This window comes from Malaclemys terrapin, chromosome 3, assembly GCF_027887155.1.
Source record: "Malaclemys terrapin pileata isolate rMalTer1 chromosome 3, rMalTer1.hap1, whole genome shotgun sequence".
NCBI lineage: Eukaryota > Metazoa > Chordata > Testudines > Emydidae > Malaclemys > Malaclemys terrapin.
The window spans coordinates 100,210,579-100,233,853 of NC_071507.1; the positions used below are offsets into that span (position 1 = coordinate 100,210,579).

General features: G+C 42.8%; 1 protein-coding gene across 1 annotated transcript in view; it reads left to right on the forward strand.

Moving 5' to 3' along the window:
- The first annotated feature begins 766 nt into the window (after positions 1–766).
- LOC128834169 (pancreatic secretory granule membrane major glycoprotein GP2-like) overlaps positions 767–23,275 on the forward strand; it is a 33,342-nt gene continuing 10,833 nt past the window's right edge. Inside the window, exons 1-6 of the mRNA XM_054022723.1 lie at positions 767–812; positions 14,809–14,897; positions 16,971–17,075; positions 18,134–18,294; positions 20,692–20,827; positions 22,310–22,404. Of these exons, the coding sequence (XP_053878698.1) occupies positions 17,073–17,075; positions 18,134–18,294; positions 20,692–20,827; positions 22,310–22,404 (395 nt within the window). The 5' untranslated portion in view covers positions 767–812; positions 14,809–14,897; positions 16,971–17,072. The remainder of the gene's footprint in view (positions 813–14,808; positions 14,898–16,970; positions 17,076–18,133; positions 18,295–20,691; positions 20,828–22,309; positions 22,405–23,275) is intronic.

Genomic DNA, 23,275 nt, shown 5'->3' on the forward strand with positions numbered 1-23,275 from the left:
AGCAAATTGCTGAGCGGAAAGGTGTAAGGAAAACATTAATGCTGCCACATATAAAATATGAGGCTGGTATCTCTTCTAGTCAGATTACTCATTCTGGGTTTTTATATCACATGCTGCTGCCTTACCTCTCATTTTATTGTGCAATATATTTTTCCTCTCTGATAACTTATCAGTACCTTAACACAGCAGGAAACATATTGTGCCTTTGGTCTCCGCAGCAGCCTTTTATTTTGAAATCACTTTATGGCATTAAATGTGTTGATTATCTCTTAAAATTTCTCTTAATCTCTCTCTTCTTTAAATACTAAATTTGTTCTGAATTACCAGGGAACTGAAATAACAGCATATATTATGATATTTATGAAAACATTTTTCCTTCTTTTTTTTTTAACTGTTGTGAAATATTCATTATTTTTTGCTAAGTCATTGGGGAAATCACTCAGGAACATTCCGGTAAGCTAGTTGTTAAGCAATACTGCGTTCCTAATCCTTTTCTTTACACAGCATGTCACTGAGGTGTCTGACAGATGTAACCTGTGCTACACATCGTTAAGCAGTTTCAATGAATGGGATTGCTCTGAGTAAACTGCATGTAAACATCTCCTGTTATTCAGACTGAAATGTCTGTATTATAAAACATGTTAAAAGGGACCTGTAAAAATGGCAAGGGGATATAATGATCTTGTACCCTCTTGCTTCTTTCTAATGTATAAAGAAGGTCTGAAAGGATTTTCTTTTCCTCTGCTTGTTTTTTAACTTAGAAATTCCAGTCTTATTTACCCTGCAAGATTCCCTGGACTCCTGCAGAGCTGGTAGGTTTATGACATTTCAGTCCAAGGGAGGGAGTGACACCTGATTACTTGAAGGAGTGTTTTGATTTTTATTTCAATTTATTTACTATTAATATATTTGAACCCAAATCCAGCTCTATTCTAGAACTAAGTCACCTGGCCAGATTTGCTCTCTTCCCATCCTTCATTTTGAGGCACCAGTTCTATGGAACTGAGAGAGTGGGATTATTCTGCTGGCTCGCCTGATAAACTGTAGTGTATTTCTGCTTTTGTGGCTATAAATCATCTCTCATCAATCCCAGGGTATAAAGAATAAGCATTTTCTAGATTACATCTGGAGAAGTCAACTCCTTGAGTCTATTGCTGACTAGCAGTTCAGGCATGACTGTTTCAGGAAACCGTATAACTATGAAAAACCGAATCGACAAAGTTATTCAATTACGCTTACCGTTAACTAGAGCCAGGGGTGCTAGTTCCACAGCAGAAAAAAGAGTTGGTAAAATGTTTGAAAAAGCAAACCTTCTGAAAGTGGAAGAGAAGATATTGTAAATAAGGAATGTGTATAATTATTATTATTTCTTATTTGTATCACAGTCACACCTAGAAACCCCAAAAGAGATCAGCCCCCCACTGTGCTGGGAGCTGTACAAACACATAGCATCTGAGCCAAAGCCTACTGAAGTTAATGGGAGACTTTTCATTGGATTCAATGGGCTTTGGTCAGTCCCACAATGAGACAAAAGAGCTTACAGACAGGACAAAGAACGGGAAGAGGCACAGACAAGCGATTTGCCAAAAGTCACTCAATGGCAGAGCTGAGAATAGTACCCAGGCTTTCTGATGTCCAGTCCAGCACCCCATCCATTAGATTATGATGTCTCCTACATGCCTTTGTTGTAGGCAGCAGCAAACAAACCTATATCTGTAGAATCTGTCGTGTGAGGATGTTAGCACAGTCCGTCTTGGGCCCATTCATCACTTGCTGTTGCTCACAGTGCTTCCTGGCACCCCTTATTCCTGTCATAAATCAGCTTTTTGCTGGCTGGTTTGCTGACAGACTGGCACCAGGCAGACTCTGGCTTTTTCCAAATAAACCCAGGGAACGCTGAAACAATGGGATGATTCTGCCTTAAATACTCTGGTGCGCAGTAAAAAGTAACTCAGGTGAAGTCAATGGGCCAGATTCACCACACACTGGTTTTAAAATAATATTGACTTCAGTGGAATTACTCAGCTGTATATCAATGAAAATGGTATCAGCCCCAGTAGAGTTATGTCTATGTACAACTGAGGCAAGGAAAGCAGAATTGGACTAAAATTGTTGTTTTCTTGCAATATTCACTTTTACTTAGGACTTGGTGAAAATTTGGTGTACTATAGACAGAATATTTGGTAGATCCTGCTCTTTTTACTAGATCCTAGCTGGAAGTGACCAATAAAACAAGCCAATCTGGACTCTCTTTTTAACATGAGGAGGAGTGTATTAGTCAAAGTATGGAACAATAGTCAGAGCTTGTGGGTCCAACTCCCCACAGCTCACTGTGACTTTCAGTAAATCTCACAAGCTGTCTGTTCCTCAGTTTACTGATTTTAAAATGGTTATAAGACTCCTTGAGCTGAGGAAGCTAGTCAATTACTAATGAAATTTCCTCTAAAAGTGGAGAAAACACTGGCTCAAGCAACAACCTGGAGGATAGTACTTCTTTAGAAATGGGAGCAATGTTGTTAACACATTTGACTAGATCTTTTTAATGGGTTGATACTCTCTGATATACTCACTATACAAACATGGAGGAGAAGGAGAAGATTTTATATCAAAGGATAATGAACATAACCAAAAATGCTGAAATATACAAAGTATAATTGTTACTTGCATATTGACTTCTGAGAGAAACAGATGATAAACAGTTCAACCTGTTAATGAAGATGGTTGAACCTGAGAAAAAAGCTCCAACTACCTATGTAAACAACGGGTTCTAAAGGTCTTCTTCCAAGAAGATCTGACAAGAAGTTGACAAAGATGATGCACCCAACAGAATGCTGCTGGTAGGAGGGATAAGCAAGCTTTAAACAGGATTAAAAAGCTTAATCAATAAATTGTAACTACAATATCTGGCCTGTTCACCGCACTTGTGCACAGGAATAGCCTAGTCATGGTTTTTATTCAGTTTAGTTTTCATTTTTTGAGTCTCACTTTGTCAAATAAACCTGCTCTTAATTTAAAATAACCTGAACTTGGAATGCAGGGTGTTAATAGGGCAAGTGCTGCTAGATGTTCACAGGGGAAACAACCTGACATCTGACCCAACTGGAGGCGGAAGCTGAATAGAAGCGACAGCTTGAGCACAAGGTTAAAAGTAAGGGCACAGAGGAGACTATTCCTAAAAAGATTTCTCTAAGGAAGCAGACGGCTTGGAAAAAATTTAAAGGCTTTGGGACATCTTTTGCCATCAGTCAGTCCAGTGTATATCTGGTGTTTTGGAGTTTCTCTGTACTTACACTTACTGAAAATGCTTGTGTACACACGATGCAACATATCACTGCATACTGACGCCACATTTGTTTGGAACTCTGGAGTCTTCTTGCAAAGTGAACAGTGTTCGCTTTGAATTGGTTTAGCCTTTCATTTGTGTGCACACAATTGCTATGTACCATTTTTTGCACAATCCCTCGCCCACCCTCCAAGGACGATGGGCTCAACCCATCAGAGGATAAGCAGGAGGATGCCAGAATGGAGCTGTCCCCCCACACCCCGCCCCCGCCGCCCAAGATCTTTTTGGGACTCAGGACCCTGATGACCGCTGCTGGAAAGCCAGCCCCTGGCCTGACCTCCTACCATGGTCCGATTCCTGCCCTGAATAGGCTGAGCCCAAATCCCAGCCAGAAAGCCAGGCCTGGACTGTACATCCAATCCTATGGAAGAAACTTCGGCATGTAAGTACCTATCTTTGAAATTTATTATTATTGTTGGCAGATGTGAGCTACCAGTCCCTGCCTTTCCCCAAACTCTCCTTTGTGCTGCTTCAAAATGGCACCCACCAGCATGGTGCAGTCTCAGTCCTGCTCCCTTAACCCCTCACCCCCAGCAGATTTGAATACCAAAAGCATTCATTTGTGCAGAATTCAGCAGTGTATTGAGACAGTGCTTACAGGAAGAGAAATGTGATTCGTTTGCACAGTTTACATGAGGTATGAGTAAGGGTAAGTTTATGTCACGGATATTTTTAGTAAAAGTATAAACAAAAATTCACAGCCCGTGACCTGTCCCTGACTTTCACTAACAATATCCCTGACAAAAGGGGTAGGCGGCTCCAGCACCCACTGCTACTGGGGCTCCCGGGTTCCCCAGCCCTGCGGTGCATTGGAGCTCTGGGGTCCCCCTGCCTGCGGGGCTGGACTTCTGCAAAGTTCCCTTGCCCCTGGGCAGCTGGTAGCTGCAGGGTCCCCCCGTCGTGGCTAGGCAGCTGCAGGGGTCCGCCCACCAGGGGAGGGGCTGGGAGCTGCAGGGGCGGGGCTGCAGATTCTGTGATCTCCATGACATAATCTTAGCCTTAGGTATGAGTGCACGTTGCATGTCTGCTCAAGGCTCAAACAATGCTGCTGCCCACTGAAGTACAAATGCCCCATAACATGCATTCTGGCTGACAACGACTGCATGACTCTATTTTCCCCAGCAGTTTCTCCATGTCTGCAGGGGAGATCTAGCAGAACTAGCTTGCAAACCCTTCCACTCCTCCAGCGCTTTTGGGGGGTGAAAAACTTGGTGACTAACTTCACAGCATATCTTGCTGGTCTCCCTTTTGCCTTTTTGAATAAGACCATTCTCTGCCTCCTGATCATCCGCTTCTGTGAAATGTCACCAAGAGTCAGGATGGCCTAAAGGGGATATAGAAGGGATTACTATTCAGCTTGCCCCTCCCCCCCCCCATAGTCCCCTCTTTACACCTCCAACACCATAGCACAAACAAAACTGCAAAAATTTGGAACGTAGCTCCAATCAAGCCACCCCTACCAGCATAAAAGCAGACACAGTAGACTGAAGTGCAAATGCACCCAGCATCGTCCGTACATGCAGACCACTTACCATCGCAGAGGTGCCCCCAAGAATGGGAAGAGTCTCAAGGAGGCATATCCATATGAATAAAAGCTATCATGACTTCTCTGGGATATGAACAATAAGCAACTGGGTTTTTTCCCTACAGCCACGGCACCTGCGACAGACTGCCAAGGAAGGGCCTCTATCTAATGCTGACAGGCTGGCCAACCTGAGGGAGGGAAAAAGGAGGACTCGGGATGAGATATTTGCTGAACTCATGGCAGAGTCATAGAGGAAAACCAGGCTGGCTGAGAGGTGGAGGCTGTACATGAGGATCCAGAGGGAGAAAAAAATGCAGCTGTCTCAAGTGAGCGTGGAAAAAGACAAGAGATGCTGAGGCAGTTCACGGATGCTATCCCGAGTCAGAATGCCCTCTGGCAAAACATGATTCAGCTAGGCCAGCGGGCCCCGCAGTCCCATAATTTGGGTTCCAGCCATCTCCTTCAGCCCTTGAAGAATGGTGGCTACTGGGATCAGCAGCAACTCCTAACATCTGCATTCCAGCAGCAGTGTTCCCAGATTCACCCTCTGGCCACCGAGAACATCTGCATCTGGGAGACCAGCCCTTTTGAATCCTGCAACCTGCCTAAGGATTTTGAACTGTGGTGCTCAACCCCAGAACCCATGTGGACAAGAGGAGCTGGAGGCAAGGGCTATCCTGGCCTTTAACTCCCTTTCCCTCTCTCCCTCCTCATCCCTCATTTGGTTATACTTGGAATATTGTGACTGTTGCACTTTGAATTGTGTTCGCACTGTGGGAGTAATTAATGGTTTGTATATAGTTGGTTACTTAAGAAGATCAGTTTGTTAAATGTATTTCCAAACACAAGTGTGTTATTTTTCCATTGCCTTTATTAAAAGTTGCTCATTGTTTTTTATTGTTGTTTCACAATAAAACTGTTCACAGTACATCCATTGAGAGTCGTCATTGCATTTAACACAGACAATTGTTTAAATCAAGCTGAAATGTTTTACAAAAGCAGATAGGGAAAGATAAAACTCCAACCACCTACACGCAATACCCCAGTGCTTGCAATGTGTGCATCCCAACAAACACCTCTTCCCATCCATGGTCTAACATGTTTGGGCATCAGACTCAAAATACAAACAGTTGGCATTCCTGATTGCATTCACACATATGTTTGTGTTCTCTGTGGGACGCCTTGCTGGCTGCTTGAATCTCCAAGCAAGTCTCGGCACCTCAGCCTCCAACCCATCAGTAAAGCTTTCCTCCTCCTCTCACAAGTATAGTGAAAAGTACAACATACAATTATAAGGTTGGAACATTTTTGTTGCTGCTTCCAAACTATTCCAAAATTTGCACCATCTGCCTTTCAAACAGCTCAATATATACTCCACTGCCATTCTGCAGCTACTCAGCAGAAAGTTAAAATGTTCCTTCCATCTGTCCAAGCAGCCTGTGTGTGGCTTCATAAGCCGGGTCTCCCAGACTAACCTGATCAATCACTGTTCTCCAGAGGGGCAAACAGTCCTTTCTCCATATCTCTAAATAGAACTGAGTTCAGAAAGATTCTCGCATTATGAGCCCTCCTTGATCTCACTGCAGTTATGTCTGTAAACCTCTCACAGTGGTCAATTAGTCCTTGGAGCACCATGGAGAACTATCCCTTTCTGTAGGTAAATTCAGCATCCTAGTGGGGCGGCAGGGGATAGGGGTGGCAAATGATAGGCACATGGGTTACATCAATTGGCTCAGTACAGTTTGGGCCCCGCATGCATGCAAAAGCCATCAATAATCAGAATTACCCAGCTTCATGACCTGGTTAGACAGTATCTAATCAATGCATAGCAGCCTGCATCAGAATGGCCCCAACAGTTGATCTCCCCAGGCTGAATTGTCAGCTACAGCTTGGTAACATTCTGGGGAGGCCAGCTTCCAGATGGCAATGGTGACCTGTTTCTCCATGGGTATGGGGCCCCACATGTTGTACGTTGTTGCTGAAACTCCAAGGTCAGTTCTGCACAGATCTCAATAAAAGTACCCATCTCCATCCTGAAGTTCTCTCACCTCTGCAGGTCATCCCAGGTCTGCAGAATGATCCCCTCCCACTAATCCACACTGGTTTTCCAGGCCCAGCAATGATGCTGAATGCTGTGTAGGTGATCCAGGCACACCCATCAGAATCTTGTTCCAACAGCTCCATATCATCCTGTCCTCTCTCCTCATCTTGCTGTCACCCCCACCACAGAGTGTCCTCCTGCTGCCCTAGGAGCAGCTGCTCTAGAACATTGTCCGGCTCCTTTATCATCTGCTCAGTGGTGTGAGGGGTAAAGTCCAGTGCAGAATTCATCTGGCTCTGAGGGCTGTAATACAGTCCAAGCAGCCTGTGCCTACTTGCACTTATCACCGTAGTGGTGTGAAGAATTGCTGGGTCCATGCTGGAGGACAGCAATTTTAAAATAGTATGAGGTTGCCTGGAAAAACTATCCCAGTGAAGCAAAGGCCCATGGCATGCCCCCCGAAAATGCTATGCCCTTGGTTTGCAGCAAACCATGACTCTATTTTCGTACAATAGGAATTGAAAAAGAAAGAGGCTGCAAAGAAGGGGGGAATGCTCAGGAATTACACTGCTAGGCATGAGCAGGCTCTAGCGAAGAGTCCTGGAAGTTAGGACTGAAACTCCAGCCAGGTAGGGGCTGGGAGTAGTCTGCTGAAGCAGGGAAGGCCTGGGAGGAGGAAGAGAAACCTTTGTTTATTTTTGGATAGCCTGGAAATTTTTATTTTGAATGTCGGTTAATTTAATAAAGAAGGAACAGGAATGGATAAAAGTGTTGAACAGTCCAAGAGCAGAAACTTAGGCAGGCTGTTTGTAGCCTGACCGTAGGACATGAGGGGGCGAACTGGAGGTGCCCAGCTCAGTAACAGGCATTTTGAGACTTAGCTCAGAGTACTTTCAGGTCAGCGGTGGCTCCAGGCACCAGTGCTCCAAGCGCGTGCCTGGGGCGGCAAGCCACGGGGGGCGGCCTGCTGGTCTCTGCGAGGGCAGCAGTGAGGGAGCCTTTGGCGGTACTCCTGTGGGAGGTCTGCCGGTCCCACGAATTCAGCGGCAATTCGGCAATGAGTACGCCGAAGCCGTGGGACCGGCGGATCTCCCACAGGCATGCCACCGAATCCACAGGACCAGGGACCTCCCGCAGGCATGCCACCAAAGGCAGCCTGCCTGCCGTGCTTGGGGCGGCAAAAAAGCTAGAGCCGCCCCTGTTTCAGGTCCTCAGAAGCTGCTACAAAAGTGTGAAGTATTAGAACATGCACAAGTTTCTTTTACAAGATGATTGCTGTGGGCTCAGGACATCCCTTCTCCCAGTGTTCCCCTGTGAAATCATAGATCACAGCCAGAGTGACACACACCATCTTCTTTGATCCTTTAATGAAGCAGGAGTCAAGTTTTGATAATTCTGTTTTCACATTTATTTTCTAATTCCCCCTTAACTTTAGCTGAGATTTCAATGGGTATTGGGCACCTAACGCCCATGGGCTCCTTTGAAAATCCCAGCCTTCCATTTTGCTAAACCATGGACATATATGGTTTGATACCTTGGTTCCTGCAAGCAGTCTTAGGCCTCAGTCCAAAAGGAACACTAACTGAGATGCTAAGAAATGGAGACTAAAGGAGACGGTTTATTGGAAAGGGGGGAGGAAAGGAAAACTGCTTCTCAGATCTCCTTATCCTCTCCCCCCGCCTGCTTCAGCTTGTTGGAAATAGGAGCTATTCTAAATTAGATATGCTCTCTGGTAGCAACTATATACAGAAATTAGACCCCTCATAAATATCAGCTGCCTGTGGAAAGTACCCACAGCTAATGAGTCATTCCAGAATGTAAATTAAAAACCAATAACCACGGTGACATTTTGGAAGACAATTAGCACAAAAGGTTGCTCATGAGCAGCTTCAACTGAAGCAAGAACTGCTCATAAAACTTGAAGGACTCGCTGTCTGCAATATGGAAAAAATATTTGTAGCTTATTGTGCCAGTCTTAACTGGCAGACAGAATGAAATGTTTGTACTGAGGTGGAATAAACTAGCTGCAGCTGACATGAATTGGTAGTTTGTACAAGAGGAGTGACTCAACTGCAAGCATGCTAAATGAGAGCTGAGAGTGTCTTTATAGCACCTCTACAAGCTTAGCAAATAATCCTCCCTGTATCCTTTCAAACAGACAGGTAAGAAAGGCTGGGACAGACAATTGCAAGGGCCACATCCTAAATACAATGTTTTCCTCACCATATCTAGTGCAAATTGTGTGCTTACTGACGTGACTGCTACCTGGGTATCCAGCAGCAGCCTTGAGTCTATGTTGTACATCTGATTCACAAGTACACAAAACTTCAGTGAAGGAGGATGATAGTGAAAATTCTATTTTTTTTCTATTGCTTGCTCTAGCCCTAGCAAAGTTATCTCTGTCTTACCTGAAACAGCCTGAGGCAGCTAGTCCTCATCCAAGCCACAGTCTCCAGTAGCATTAGGTCAACAGTTCCACTTCACCAGCAGGACTGACCATAATGAGGATACACAGCTGGGGATCATCTGCATGCTATAGACACCATAACCAGTATTTCCATACTAACCTGCCTAGTGGCTTCATACATACACTGAAGGAGGAGTGAGAGAGTAGATTCCTTCTCTAGCAGAGGAGTTTTCATCCTGAGGATCATGACTTGCCCTGTCCTTCCCATATTGCTAAATAGAAAGGGGATGGGGGAGTGTCCTGGCATGGCAAATGTTGGGAATTATGGCTATAGTGCCCCACATGAGAGAGCCACGGAAATGGATGAATAATTGCCCATAATCATCCTCTGCATACTTCCACAGGAGGAGTTCAAGGCATCCACTCCCACTAAGGACTGCATCTTTGTAAGCAACACCGTGTGATCAACCGCATCAAAGGCAACTGGCAAATCTAACTAGGGCATTGTTGGGTCAGACCTTCAGCTGGTGGCACTGACTTACACCAACTCTGGTCAGGCTCATTGTCTTCATCCACAGCCAGGAGCAGCCAATCATCAACAAGTGGTAATACCGTTGATTTCTGTCCCATACCCAAGTCTAAATACAGATTGAGCAGGAGCAAGGGAATATAAAGACATCAAATATTTCCATACCTGCTCTGCAACCACCACCTCAATAATCTTTCCTAAAGACGGGAGAATTAGTGCCAGTCTATAGTCAACAAGATTGTTGGTTGATAGTGTCCACCAAACTGAGTCACTATCTCTTCTGCTGGCCTTAGCCAGCCAGATGGGACATGCATCTAGTTCACAGATAGTGGCCTGAAGTCCTCCATCCATCTCCAAAATCCTAGCAAGTAACAATGGTAGAAACTGACTGAGTGTGTGTTCCCTAACTCCTCTGACCGCATGGACACAGCAAGCTCCATTCTGATTTTTACTCACAAAGTAACTTAAATATTCGTCATTGCAAGAAAAAAGTAAATTCTGGAACCACGCAGAGGCCTCCTGGATTAATCAAGCTCTCTATCACTTGGAGTATGTGACTTCAAATATGCACTAAAAGCAGCAAAGAAACCTTTCACTGATTCCCACACAGCGAGGGTGTAAGACTTCATAATCTTTTTTATGTCACAATCAGTTAAACTCAGATCAGGACTTCTACCGCTAGCACTTTAGCTGTCTTCCTTCTTGCGTCACCTGGACTGCAGTGAGCTGTGAGAGGGAAGAGTGTTTAAGAGCCACTGTATCAATAATCATGGACAAAGATATTCATAATAGCCACCCTACCAGCAGTGCCAAGAAGCCATTAGGTAAGAGTACACTTCCTCAGAGCCTTCTGAAACGGTTCTGGTTCTGGCTAACTCCTTGGGCAGTCCATCAAAATATGTCTCACTCTAATGAGCTAAGACTGCCCCAACCTCAAACCTTATCAGTCTATGATAAGCTTGTCATCGTTACCTCTCCAATCTGCATTCCAAACACTGGATCCAGAGTGTGGCCAACTATATGGGTGAAGACATCAACAACCTGTGAGAACTCTGTGGCCATGGTAGCCATGAACTCAACCCAGAAGAATCACTATCAAAGGTGGACACTGATGTCACCAAGGAGAATCAGTTTTAGTACCTCCAGCATCACCACAATGACGAATCTGAGAAACTCAGAAAGAGCTTTTATGGATTATTTACAATATAAATTCCATCCTGAGATTAGTGCATAAGCACCCAACTCCAAATTTGGAGTCAGTAGCAAAACCCAAGGCCACTCTTCCTCCTCATTTCTCTCTTGAATCTGAGCCAAGTACCTATTCAGAACCAGCTGGAACAACATTAGCTTTGCAGACTCATCTTAACATGTCTGTTATACATAAATCAAGGTTCTTATCCCTGGTCAAATCATAGATGATGGTAACTTTTATTGATCACTGGTCTTGCATTAAACAGCATGAACAAACACCTCGGCTCAGTGTAAGCCAATGCCTAGTTCCTGGGCAAACTCCCATTTAAGTCAACAGGAATTTTTCCTGAGTAAGAACTTCAGGATTTGGTCCATTATTATTATTGTAATGTATTATTTAATATATTAGGGTGTGGATGTGGGGGGGAGAGGGGTGAGAGAGGGGGGGGGAAGGAGGACTTTTGTCCCTGAAAATTAATCCAAGATGAAAATTTCTCAAGCCCACAGAAAATTTACTGTATAATTAAAAAAAAAAAAAGGTTCTGTTAAAGAAAAAGCAAAAATAATAGAAATGTTGTAGAGCAGCAGGTCTTTTGCCATCATGTATAAAAGATTTGTTGTGTCCCTTTTAGTACCAGAGGGAAAGAAGTTGTGTTGGTTTATTATTTAAATGATCCTTGTTGTGTCCCTTTTAGTACCAGAGGGAAAGAAGTTGTGTTGGTTTATTATTTAAATGATCCTTAAGAACTCTGACATGACCTTTGTGGCTTATTGGTCCAGTGATCTGTGAATGAGGGAATTGCTAAATTAGGTCTTAACATGAGAGGTTTTGATAGAGACATGATGATTTACAACAACCAGAAACCATGGATTAAAGGTTCCAAAGTAAGCTTTGACTCACTGGGACATTACTATCTGTTGTATTAATAATTTGCATTCTAAAGATTCTCCAGTATAATACAAAGACTGGCATGAATGCACAACAAAATGTATACTATGTAAGTGTCTCTACAAATGGCAGATAATTTTTCCAAAAGGAATGTATATTACACTAACACTAAAAGCAAAATGTTCCTATCCGATTCAAAGTATGGCTCTCTAAAGCATATTTTATACTGATTCTGTACCTAGAGCAATGCAGAGTATACAAAAGAAATCTGCACGTTGGATAAGAGAATCATAGTGTGGCACAAAGAGGAGAATTTTGTCTTAAAAATAAAACTAATAGATGTTCAACTTGTCTATGCCTTGTACCATATGGCATGCAAAACCACACACATCATGCTGTGTTTCCTGAAGTCCCTGGGCATAACTATGTAAACTGATAACTGAGTTGCAACCATAGTCTTCAGAGTAGCAGCCGTGTTAGTCTGTATCCGCAAAAAGAAGAACAGGAGTACTTGCGGCACCTTAGAGACTAACAAATTTATTAGAGCATAAGCTTTCGTGGGCTACAGCCCACTTCTTCGGATGCATAGTCTTGTTCCTAGAGCTGGTCAGGAATTTCCTGTCAAAATCATTTTCAATGGAAAATTTACTTTCTGCAAAATCAAAACTTTATAAGGGAAAATTTCAATTTTGCTGAAATCTTTCATTTTTCCGTTGGAAAAATGGAAATAAAATTTCATTTTGGGAAGTTTCAACCTTAATTGAATTATTTCAGTTTGTTCAATTTAATCAAAACATTTGTTTCAAGTCAGTTTGACATTAAAATGTATTTGCCTAAGTTGACACCATGCCTCATGGGAGTTGTAGGTCAGGTTCTTCATGCTCCCATTCTCTCCTGTGGGCCAGGTTCTTTGGCCAGACTACCTCTCTCATTATGTACCACAGTCTCTTGTATGACTGAACTGTGTGGTGCATCATGGAAATCACAGGTCTACAATGCATCATGGGAGATATAGTCCAGCTAGGAGCCCAGTCCATAGAAAAGAATGAGGGTATGAAGTGCCTGAACTACAACCCCTGGGAGCCACCATGGCACCTTAGGCAGTTTAATGTCATACTTATTCAAAACAAAATGTTTTGATTAAGGAATGTCAATATTTTGTTTTGACATTTCTGAATGGAAATTTTTCAGAACTTTCTGTTCCTCAAAAAATAATAATAATAATAAATGGAGATATCCTATAACTGGAAGGGACCTTGAAAGGTCATTGAGTCCAGCCCCCTGCCTTCACTAGCAGGACCAAGTACTGATTTTGCCCCAGATCCCCAAGTGGCCCCCTCAAGGCTTGAACTCACAACCCTGGGTTTAGCAGGCCAATACTCAAACCACTGAGCTATCCCTCCCCCGCCCCCCTTAATATTTTGATTTTTTGGTCAGGATTTGAATGTCAAAATATCAGAATTTCCAATGGGATGGAATTCTGATTTTTGCTCAGCTGTGCTTGTTCCCTGATTTTTATTATAGCATTTTTTTGTTCTTTGTATGTATTGTCATTGAAGAAGTTTCAACCACGGAATCTATTACTCAGCTTTAAGCAGTAGGCTTTTTGTTAAATACATATTGGATGCAGAGTCATCTTGAGTCAGGCTACATAGCTTTACTTCACTTACATAAAATGCCTTCAAGCTTCATGTACCATCCACCATACTACATTAAGCAATTCACTGTGGAGAAATAGATGGTACCTGTCCATGATATCTACATATGTCTAAAGAAAAGCACTTTGGGAAATAGTTAATCTCCAAGACTAGAAAGCAAACGTAAGAGCCACATATCTAAATCATAAGATCTTTCATAAGGATTACACCTGGCCTCTATAAAAGTTTTACCCTGCATCATGCATTGTACAGCAATTCATATGTAATTAGTGGTGTAAATGAACCCAAAATCTTAAAACAAAACTCAGATGCAATTGCCAGGTTTCATTTGACTGTGCATTGAAACCATAAATTGGCCTAGGCTCAGTTGCTCAGGTTTAAAAGCCTTTCAATGAACCTGCTCTGAGGCCATAACTATCCGTGATATTAATACGGACCCGATCACCACAGTATCTGAGTGCCTCACAATCTTTAAATACTTAGCCTTAAAATGCCCTTGTGAGGTAGGGAAGTGCTATTGTCCCCATTTTACAGATTGGGAACTGAGCCGCAGACAGACTGTGACTTGCCAAGGATCACACAGGAAGTTTGTGGTGGGCCAGAGAAATCACTCAGGCTTCATGCCAGCACCCTAACAAATGGCTCCTCCTTTCTCTCTAGGATCCTTTTCTAGTTATTTAACTGTCACCAACACAAGCCACTAGTTTAGACTAGGAACGTAGCCATTTGCACTGAGGTAGCTGACAAATCCTCAACCCAGATGAAGCTTCAGTGTCAACATACTCCACAGTTTTGGAGGAAAAATCCCACTTCAACGAATGCCAATTGGACAAATAAGCTGGAGTCTTGTCCACTTGCAGAGCTCAGCAAGGCAGCTAGGAGCGTTTAGCTACAGGAAAAGGAAGAAATAACACTCCTTACAGAGGCAAAGACATTTCTTATTGTACTTTAAATGCAGGTGGGGGCAACAGTAAAATGAGGATGTAGCTATTAGAAAGTAACTGATATAAAAAAAATTTCCTTGAAGAATTAATTTTTGCCACTCAGAGTACTAAATGCATACAACTTGGTACTCAGATCTGTGCAACATGCCATTCATGTCCAAGGTACTTGTTTCATGCCCATTGCTGTGATATAGAAAAAACAAGGTAGATAATTTGTTTGATCTAATTTAATGGTGAAAGTCCTCGCCCTTTAACATGCAGCAACTTTCATGTTTATACAGAAATCAATGAAACCATCATCTGTACCAAAGACCTGATTGAGGTGGAGATTCCAAGTAAATTCTTTCTAACAAAGAACCCTCCAATCCTAGTAAGTACTCTCATGTGTTAAACAGCTCAGATGCTTTTTTAAAAAAAATACTGTGTTCACATATGGTAATTGTTTTTTTCCGGTATCCAATATGGTTTCCTCTGATCTCAGTGACTATTATTCATACCTGTAGTTCATATCCCCATGATATTTTGCAAGCTCCTGAATTTGGATAGACAACAAACGATGGTCCAAATTCTATCATCATGGCTACTGTTGAGGTCAACACAATCCACCCATGCACCATATGTGACCCTATAAGCTATATAATCTAGCAGTGACCAAGAGGAAACAATGAGCCTTTTTCTCCTTGATTCCTCCTAGTACTTTTCCCCCTTGACTCAATCAGATATTAAGTTGTAATATCCCATGGGTGGACACTATGGTCCAGGTAGGCACCTGCATGGAAGGGACAGTGCAGATTAGGCCAAAATTTGTGAAATTGCATTCAAGTATTAAGCCCCTTTAAATACATTTTATTTGACTTAGTTAAGGGGCCTTAATAAAGCATAATAGGCCAGATCCTCAGCAGGTATAGACAGCCCATCTCTAGTGAAGACAAAAGTGGAAAGTTTGTCTGTATGGCTCTTGCCAGAAAGAGCAATTATTTCTCTTTTCAAATTGTGATTCCTGAAATGTCAGGAGGGATTGGCAGGAGTTTCTGACTGTTCCCTCTATCAAGAAAGCATGTCTTTCCCGGAGTTTCAACTGTTTGCAATCCAGGGGTTTTATTGCTGATTCACTGTGTACTTTGGTGGGGGTATGCCCTACGATCAAATGTCACAAACACTCAGAAACGAGAGCTTGAAATGAACACTTGGCCCTATTGTGTGTCTATCAATATTTTTAACAGAGTGAAGTTCTGCTTTGCATGCAGTTTATGCACAGGGATATGTCATGTAGCTGTTCCCTTAAGCTTTTACATAAACCATCACGTACTTAACATTATGTCCTGTATCGCATGAGAGAGACATTTGCTTAAGATTCAGGTTACCATTTTAAAGAGTCCCTTTCATCATTATTCAGGCAGAATGCTTGCATTTTTCAGCTACACTAGAGGGGAGATTTGATGGCAGTTAAGATATTTTCAGTTTACTGCATAATTTGCTGAGTTATTACAAGAACTCTGTTCACATTTGTTGCTTTTTATTGCTTGTTGATGGATTGGTCTACTTGGTGACTGGGATGGGGGAGGTGTGAAAAGAAGATAGGTATGGTAATGTCTTGCTGTATTCTTTGCCACCATTTTCCTGGAGCTGCTATGAGACCTGTGAGACTTACCCGCCTGCCTTCAGCTGACAACACAAATTGCCATGAAAAGTCAAGCATGCTGGCATTACATTAGAAAGCAGTGTTGGCAGCACAAACAATAACAAAAAAGGAGCAAAGTTTATATTGGAGTCATCTAAATCAAACTCGCAGGGTTTTGTTATGCCTGCCCTGGACAGGGGTGGAAAATTAGAGAGGAGAAAACACAAGAAACGGATCCTCCACAGCTCTCCAGTACAACATTGTGGGAAACAGCCACAATGCTACTGCCTGACTTCCTGCAGTGCTGTACACCCCAGAGAGATTGTGGTCATGGCCCTGTGTTGTCAGAACAACGCTGGATGGGGACCCTGGGCTGGCAGAGCAATGCTGAGGGAACACTTGCCCCACCTTTAGGACAGATATAATAACTGCTGCTGCTCAGGTCTCTCTCCCCCAGCACCCTGAAAGCATTACACAGTCACACTGTAGCATGCTGAAAGTTGTGTGCTCCACGGGTCCTCAGAGCCATAATTTGGCCCATAGTATTTTAGACCCTGATGTTGATCTCACCTACGTTGGTGTGAGAACAGAATCAGGCTCTTTTTTCTAGAGAGTCTCGTCATCTGGTTGTGGGGAGGGGACGGAGGGTTGTTTTTGTTTTTTTACTCTGAGTAGTTAAGATTAAGTCTCCCCTTTGTTTTACTATTTGATGGTGAAACATTGTGTCTTAAAACCCAGAATGTTGTATGGATCAGGTAGTGAGGAAATAAACTGGTGCTAAAAGTGTGATAAACTGTACAAAAAATGATGATTTCATTCCAGATCTCTGATTTACACCTCAATGACCCAGAATGCCATGGCACTGAGACAGGAAGCTTCTACGTATTCAGCATTAAAACCAATTTCACAGACTGTGGGACTAGAATGGTAATATGCACAAGATGCTGTTGTTGCGAAGTAGTTGTATTACTTCCTTTGAATAGCATGTTTGTTTCTCTGTGTGCTACAGCTGTGGTAGATTACAACTGCAGAATAACTCAAATGTTTAACTCTGAATCAAAGAATTTGGTATTTTCTCTGTATGTTCCATTGCTGCTACTCAGTCGTTGTTTCTTGTTATTCTCTCAGACATTCAGCGAGACTGATGCTGCCACAAAGAGTTCCTAGAACATTGTAGCACTAACACCAATCATACATGTTGTCTGAATTATGAATATTACTAATGTGGGCTTACTAGTAAAAATATTACTAACGCTTAATGTGTTAAAATATAACTTCCCTGTCAGACATTAACTGTCACTGATCAAAAAGCTCATATTGCCAGAGGTGCATCTGAGCAGGTCTTATTACAGGCAATTGCAAAGATTTGCTGTACATATGCAGTTTAGGTTGGAAAGCCCCAGCAATAATAAAATGCCAAATTCTGCCATGAATCAAATCCCATGCAACCCCTTAGACATCAACAGAATTGTATTAGGAAAATGCATGGGAACCTCCATGCTCATTAATTTGCCTCTGGGAGCACATGCACTCCCATGCTTACAATCTTGGTTTGCTTCCAGGCATTACAATATCTTCACACACGCCTAGCGCTCCACCTCCATGAACATTCTTTATCATATGTCTATACACAGCTTGCCATGACTCCATCTGCACATTTGTCTTTTACAAGTCTATTACTGGGTCTCCTTGTATGATGACAATCATGTCTCCAAGTCCTGCATATCCATTACCACACACCTACTACCATATCTGAATGCAGAGGCAGGACCATACCTTTAGATTGGAAGGTCTTCTGGGCAGGAGCTATCGAGTGGTATCTGTTTGTACGGTGCCATAAACTTAATTAACTAATAATAATAATTACTTTTAATGGAGTTCCAGAATGTACAGTGATACATGCATCCCAATACATGCATATTATGCAAATTAGGCTTTTTATACAGAAATAGCAACAACTCTCTATATTTTGTATTATCTTTCAGGCTTCTGATGGTGCACACATTGTTTTCATCAACACTATACAAAGCAACTTCTCTGATATAATTACAAGGACCTTTATCAATATCACATTTGCTTGCCGATACCCTGTTAATTACATGGTACAACAGCCTAAGGGAGAGAATAAAATCAGTGTTGACATCAGGTAACTCCTTTTGTTTTTGTTTTCTAGCTTGTACTATTAAATTGCCCTGCATAAAGTTCCATTGAGAACAAAGGCAAATTAAGCCAGAAGGTGTACACACTTCTCATTTGTCTAGTTTCACATAGCTTGTTTCATCCAGAAGAACCAGAGCCAATCTTTTGTAGGCTGCATAATATATAGTAATATTGGCTGGGGCACATTTACTGAGAGGAAGGACGCTCTTTTGGCTAGGAGATTGGACTGGGACTCAGAGATTTCTGCCCAGTCCCAGGCTCTGTAATGGACTTCCTGGGTGATATAAGGCAAATCACTTAATCTCTCTGTGCCTCAGTTGCCCATCTGTTAAACTAAAATATGGGACTAATAATACTTCCTTTGTCTTGTCTGTTTCACACAGTAAGCTCTTCAGAGCTGGGGCTGTCTTTCTTTACATCTATACAATGGAGCCTCTGGGTACTACAGTAATACAAATCATTACTAAATTAATTGGGATTTTGGCGATCTAGGCCTCACCGATGGAGGAGCTCTTGAATCATTGCTTCAGTATGCTACTGACCTCAAGGTGCACAGCTGATTGCTGCTGGTCACCCATCTGCTCCCAGCCCAGAACTCAGAGAAGAAGAAATGAATTCTGGGGCCACAAGGCACAATGTCAGCCAAGATAGGGGAAGTACCAGCAACAGATGGGAGGCATGACTGAGTCAGCTGGCATGCATAAACACACTCCCAGCTGTCAGGGTAACCCCAGCGTGTAAGTGGATCTGGGCCTAGATTAATCACTTCACCCCTAAATACTAGAGATGGAAACTGGACAGGACACTGGGGCTAACAGCCTATTCTTGTGAAAAATGACCATGATAGGACCCCAGTTCAGCAAAGCACTTAAACATATAGCAAATTTTTAACTTGTGTTCAAGTCCCATTGACTTCAGTCGGACTTGAGCTTGTAATGAGTGTTTTGCTGCATTAGAGGCTCGACACTTAGGGCCTCAGTTTTGTGTGTCTTCTGAAAGACAGCAGCATCATCAGTACAGGGCCCCAGCACCACCCCGGGTAAAAGAATACTTTTTTTTACTAATGTTCTCTTTCAGCCTGTTTTTGGTTATTTTGAAATAAGTGATTCTGTTTCCTGAAACAAGAGGACCTCTGAAGGCAAAAGGGAAAAATCCAGAAACACTAGCGTGAAAAAATAGAGAAATCCCTGGAAGAGACACTCAGAATTATTTCTAGCTCAGACACACTTTCACAACTCATATTGGTTTGGCTCATACTATGATAGCCATGGTTTGAGTCTTAGCTAGAGTACTGTGGAGTCTGCGCACATGGGCCCAGATCCCCAAATCTGACTAACCTGTTTTCAGGGCCTAGAGTGACCAGATAGTGTTAAAAATTGGGGCAGGGGTGGGGGGTAATAGGTGCCTATATAAGAAAAAGACCCAAATATTGGGACTGTCCCTATAAAATTGGAACATCTGGTCACCCTATCAGGGCAAGACCATTGGAGTGGGGATGCAAAGGTAGCTTTAAATCACCTCTATGCTAACCCGATCCCGGAGACAACCATGGGATGGACCAGATTCTGTCATAAACTGAAGAAGATCAGAGTCTGCTCAAACTTACGCCTGGCTATCAGTGGCCCCAAAGAATCATTGTGGCAGTCAGAGATAATTTGGGTTACCCGCTTTCCTCCAGATACACCCCTTGCACTGAGGAGAAGGATAGTGGCATAGGAACCAGTATAGCAGCTCAGCCCATCTGGGGATTCCCCTGGCTAGGGGAAATCCTTAGTGAGTCAGATCCATTGGCTTTATAGCTGTTTTGCATCACTGGAAAGTAGAGCTGTATGGCAGAAAGCAAATTCCATTTTGTGAAGGATTTTGTGTCTTCATTCTAATTAGGAAGGAAATCCATAAATTCTTCAAAATTCTCAGTGAAAGAAAATTCTGAAAAAAAATCATTTCATTTGGTTTTCATTTTGCCATTATTTTTATTTGCCATTATAATACAATACAAAATGAAATGAAAAGTCATTTCCAAATGGAAAATTGAAATGTTTCATTCTGAAAATCTCAAAATGGAATGTTGCAACATTGTCAAATGCATTCTCTGATGGAAAATGGCTCTGTCAAAGATTTTCCAACCAGCACTACTGTCATGATGTTAAGCAGCCAAAGGGTGTGGGACAGGGTCTGCCCCATGGTGAGTCAAGCCATTGAGTGTAGGTAATCTAACTGGTTACGCCTGATCACCAGGCGCCTTGCTGCTTCTCTGTAGTGCAGGCTTTATTAAACACTTCAACCATGGCAGTTAAAAATGTTTTAGCTTTACTTTTGTATACACTCATGATAATGTGTATGCCACTTTAATTGCTTGATTGATCTGAACTGTTGTTTACAGAACCATTACACTGAACACAGAAGATGGGAATTTTTCTGTCTCAATGTTGCTGTACAAGGACCCAAATTTTGAGGATATGTGGACTACCGTTCCCTTTCTAACCCTAGAGGATAACATCTTTGTCAAAGTCAATATGGTACCTAATACACTTGATTTCTTGATTAAATCCTTTCAGGTGAAGGTACAGTGCCTAGAACAGGGGTCGGCAACATTCGGCACGCGGCCAGCACATCCCTCACCTGCGTCGCTTCTCGCCGCCCCCATTGGCCCGGGACGGCGAACCGCGGCCAGTGGGGGCCGCGATCGGCCGAACCTGCCGTGTCAGCAGGTAAATAAACTGGCCCGGCCCGCTAGGGTGCTTACCCTGGCAAGCCGCGTGCCGAACGTTGCCGACCCCTGGCCTAGAAAGTGAAGGCAAGCATCTATACAACCATTGGTCTTCACAGTGAGTATAACAGAGACCTTCTGATGTTTAACCAAACATGGGAGAGAAGGTACGCAAAACAGAAAAGGAAACATTTCAGTCATTAGGCATTTTTATGATAATTTATTTTGATCTTTTAAAACAGATAATAAAATAAAGGGGTAGCAAGAAAAAAAAAATTTCTGGCTGGGATAGATTTGGACAGTGTGGTTGGACAGAGGCCTATGGAACTAGGGAGCAAGGCTGCCCGCTGGGGCCAGGGAACTGGTCTCTTCAGCAGCGCTAGGAACCAGCGGGCAGAAGAGACGGGGGTGAGAGTCAACAAAGAGCTCTTCCACTCAACTTAGCTCCTCAGCTCCTTCAACAACCTCTGAGCCCCTTGCCATATCCGCCCCCATCCATACCCCTCACCATCCATGCTCCCTGCTTACAACTACATCCCCCCCCCCCTTTATGTATAATGCCCCCATAATCTATCCCCACCCTTTTGTGGCTGTAAAGCATACAGAGGCCCAGTTTGACCAAGGGTCTATCAGACCTTCTTCAACAGTGAATCATGGGCACAAGTTCACCAGAGAAATAATCTGCCAGAAGAAAGGATTGGAGCTGGTAGCATTGTTCAGCTGCAAAGCTCCCCCTCACCTTGTCCCCTCCCACCATGTCCCAGCCCTTATTACAGGCAGGGGATCATGGAGATGGGGATGCTTGCAGCTTGGGATGTCTCAAGGAGGAGTGACAAGTTTCACTCTGGAGATAGCTCCTTCTGGAGAACTTCATTTAGGAGGGGAGTTCTCATTCTGGTGGACCTGAGAAGGCCTGTTAAACTGGAGAACCTGCGGGGATGGATTAAGACATTCCAGTGTGTCCTTTTATGTCTCCCACTTTTCTTCTACTCACCTTTCCCCCCCTTCCCCCCCCCCACACACATAATTTCCTTGGCCGCCCTCATAGTTCAGTGAAGTTTGAAAGTCGATGTGGAAATGCTTCAAGTGGATGCAAGGGGGTCTCAACAACACAACCATCTGTTGGAGAGTTTGAATCATGACATAGTGTAACCAATTTGATCTAACTATTGGTTTCATCCTTAACATATTTTGAACTTGTCACAAGCACCTAAGAGATGGTGAGAATATTATATGTTGACGATCGAAATCTACATTCTTATCAGATTCATTTTTTTCTGTCCTCTGGCAGGTCCCAAGTCATTTAATAATCCAACTTGAAAACTGCTGGTCTACACCAACGAAGGATCCTTCTCATGCTGTTCAATATTCCTTTATAGAAGATAGGTTTGTATCCCAGCATACATAGTAGATGCATCATTCTAAAAATACATTAGCTGGACCCAGTGTATAATGTGATTATGCAGACATGTAAATTGTTACATAATTTTAAATTCCCATGCAATTATATTCCAGAATCTAAGATTTCGTTTAAAAACAAAAACAAAACACAATCTTACCAGTCTGGGTGGGCCCCAAAATGTCACACTATACCATACAGTTGGGAAGGAAAACCTTTTCAAGTGTGAGGTAACGTAAACCAATAATGTGAGATCTGCCTTGAGTCTGCACACAGCTTGTAACGTAAGTAGCATAAACTTCTGTAATTCATCTCTGTGGGGTGGTGACAGTGAAGATTCAGAACAGTTTAAATACCGTAGCTTTTTTACTGATGATAATTTTAGCAGAAATAGCAAGATAATATGTTTATTTTCCATTGTTGGGTGGAATGGCAGATACTGGGATAAGGTGCAGTGGGGTAACTATTTGCTGTCATGGGTTGTTGGGATGGGGAATAACGAATTCAAACCCTCCTCTCCTCACACATTAAAGTATTTTTGCCTCTTCTCAGATGGGGAAGGAACAGAGGAGATATATCCTTTCCCCATTACCAAAAGTTTCAACTGCCTCCTAGGTACAAAACCATGCCTTCCTGAAATGGTGAAAGCCCCAACTATCTCCTAACACAACCTGACAACTATATATAATGCACTTACTTATTTTCAATACAAAAATCTACAGCACACTGAAAATTAAATACGTGGAGGAAGTGTAAAATAAAATGACTCTCTCTCTCTCTATCTGAAACACTATCAAGGAACACTGTGGTGGTTGGAGAGGCCTTGGAGGGGAACGAGGTTGGAGGATAGTACAACAC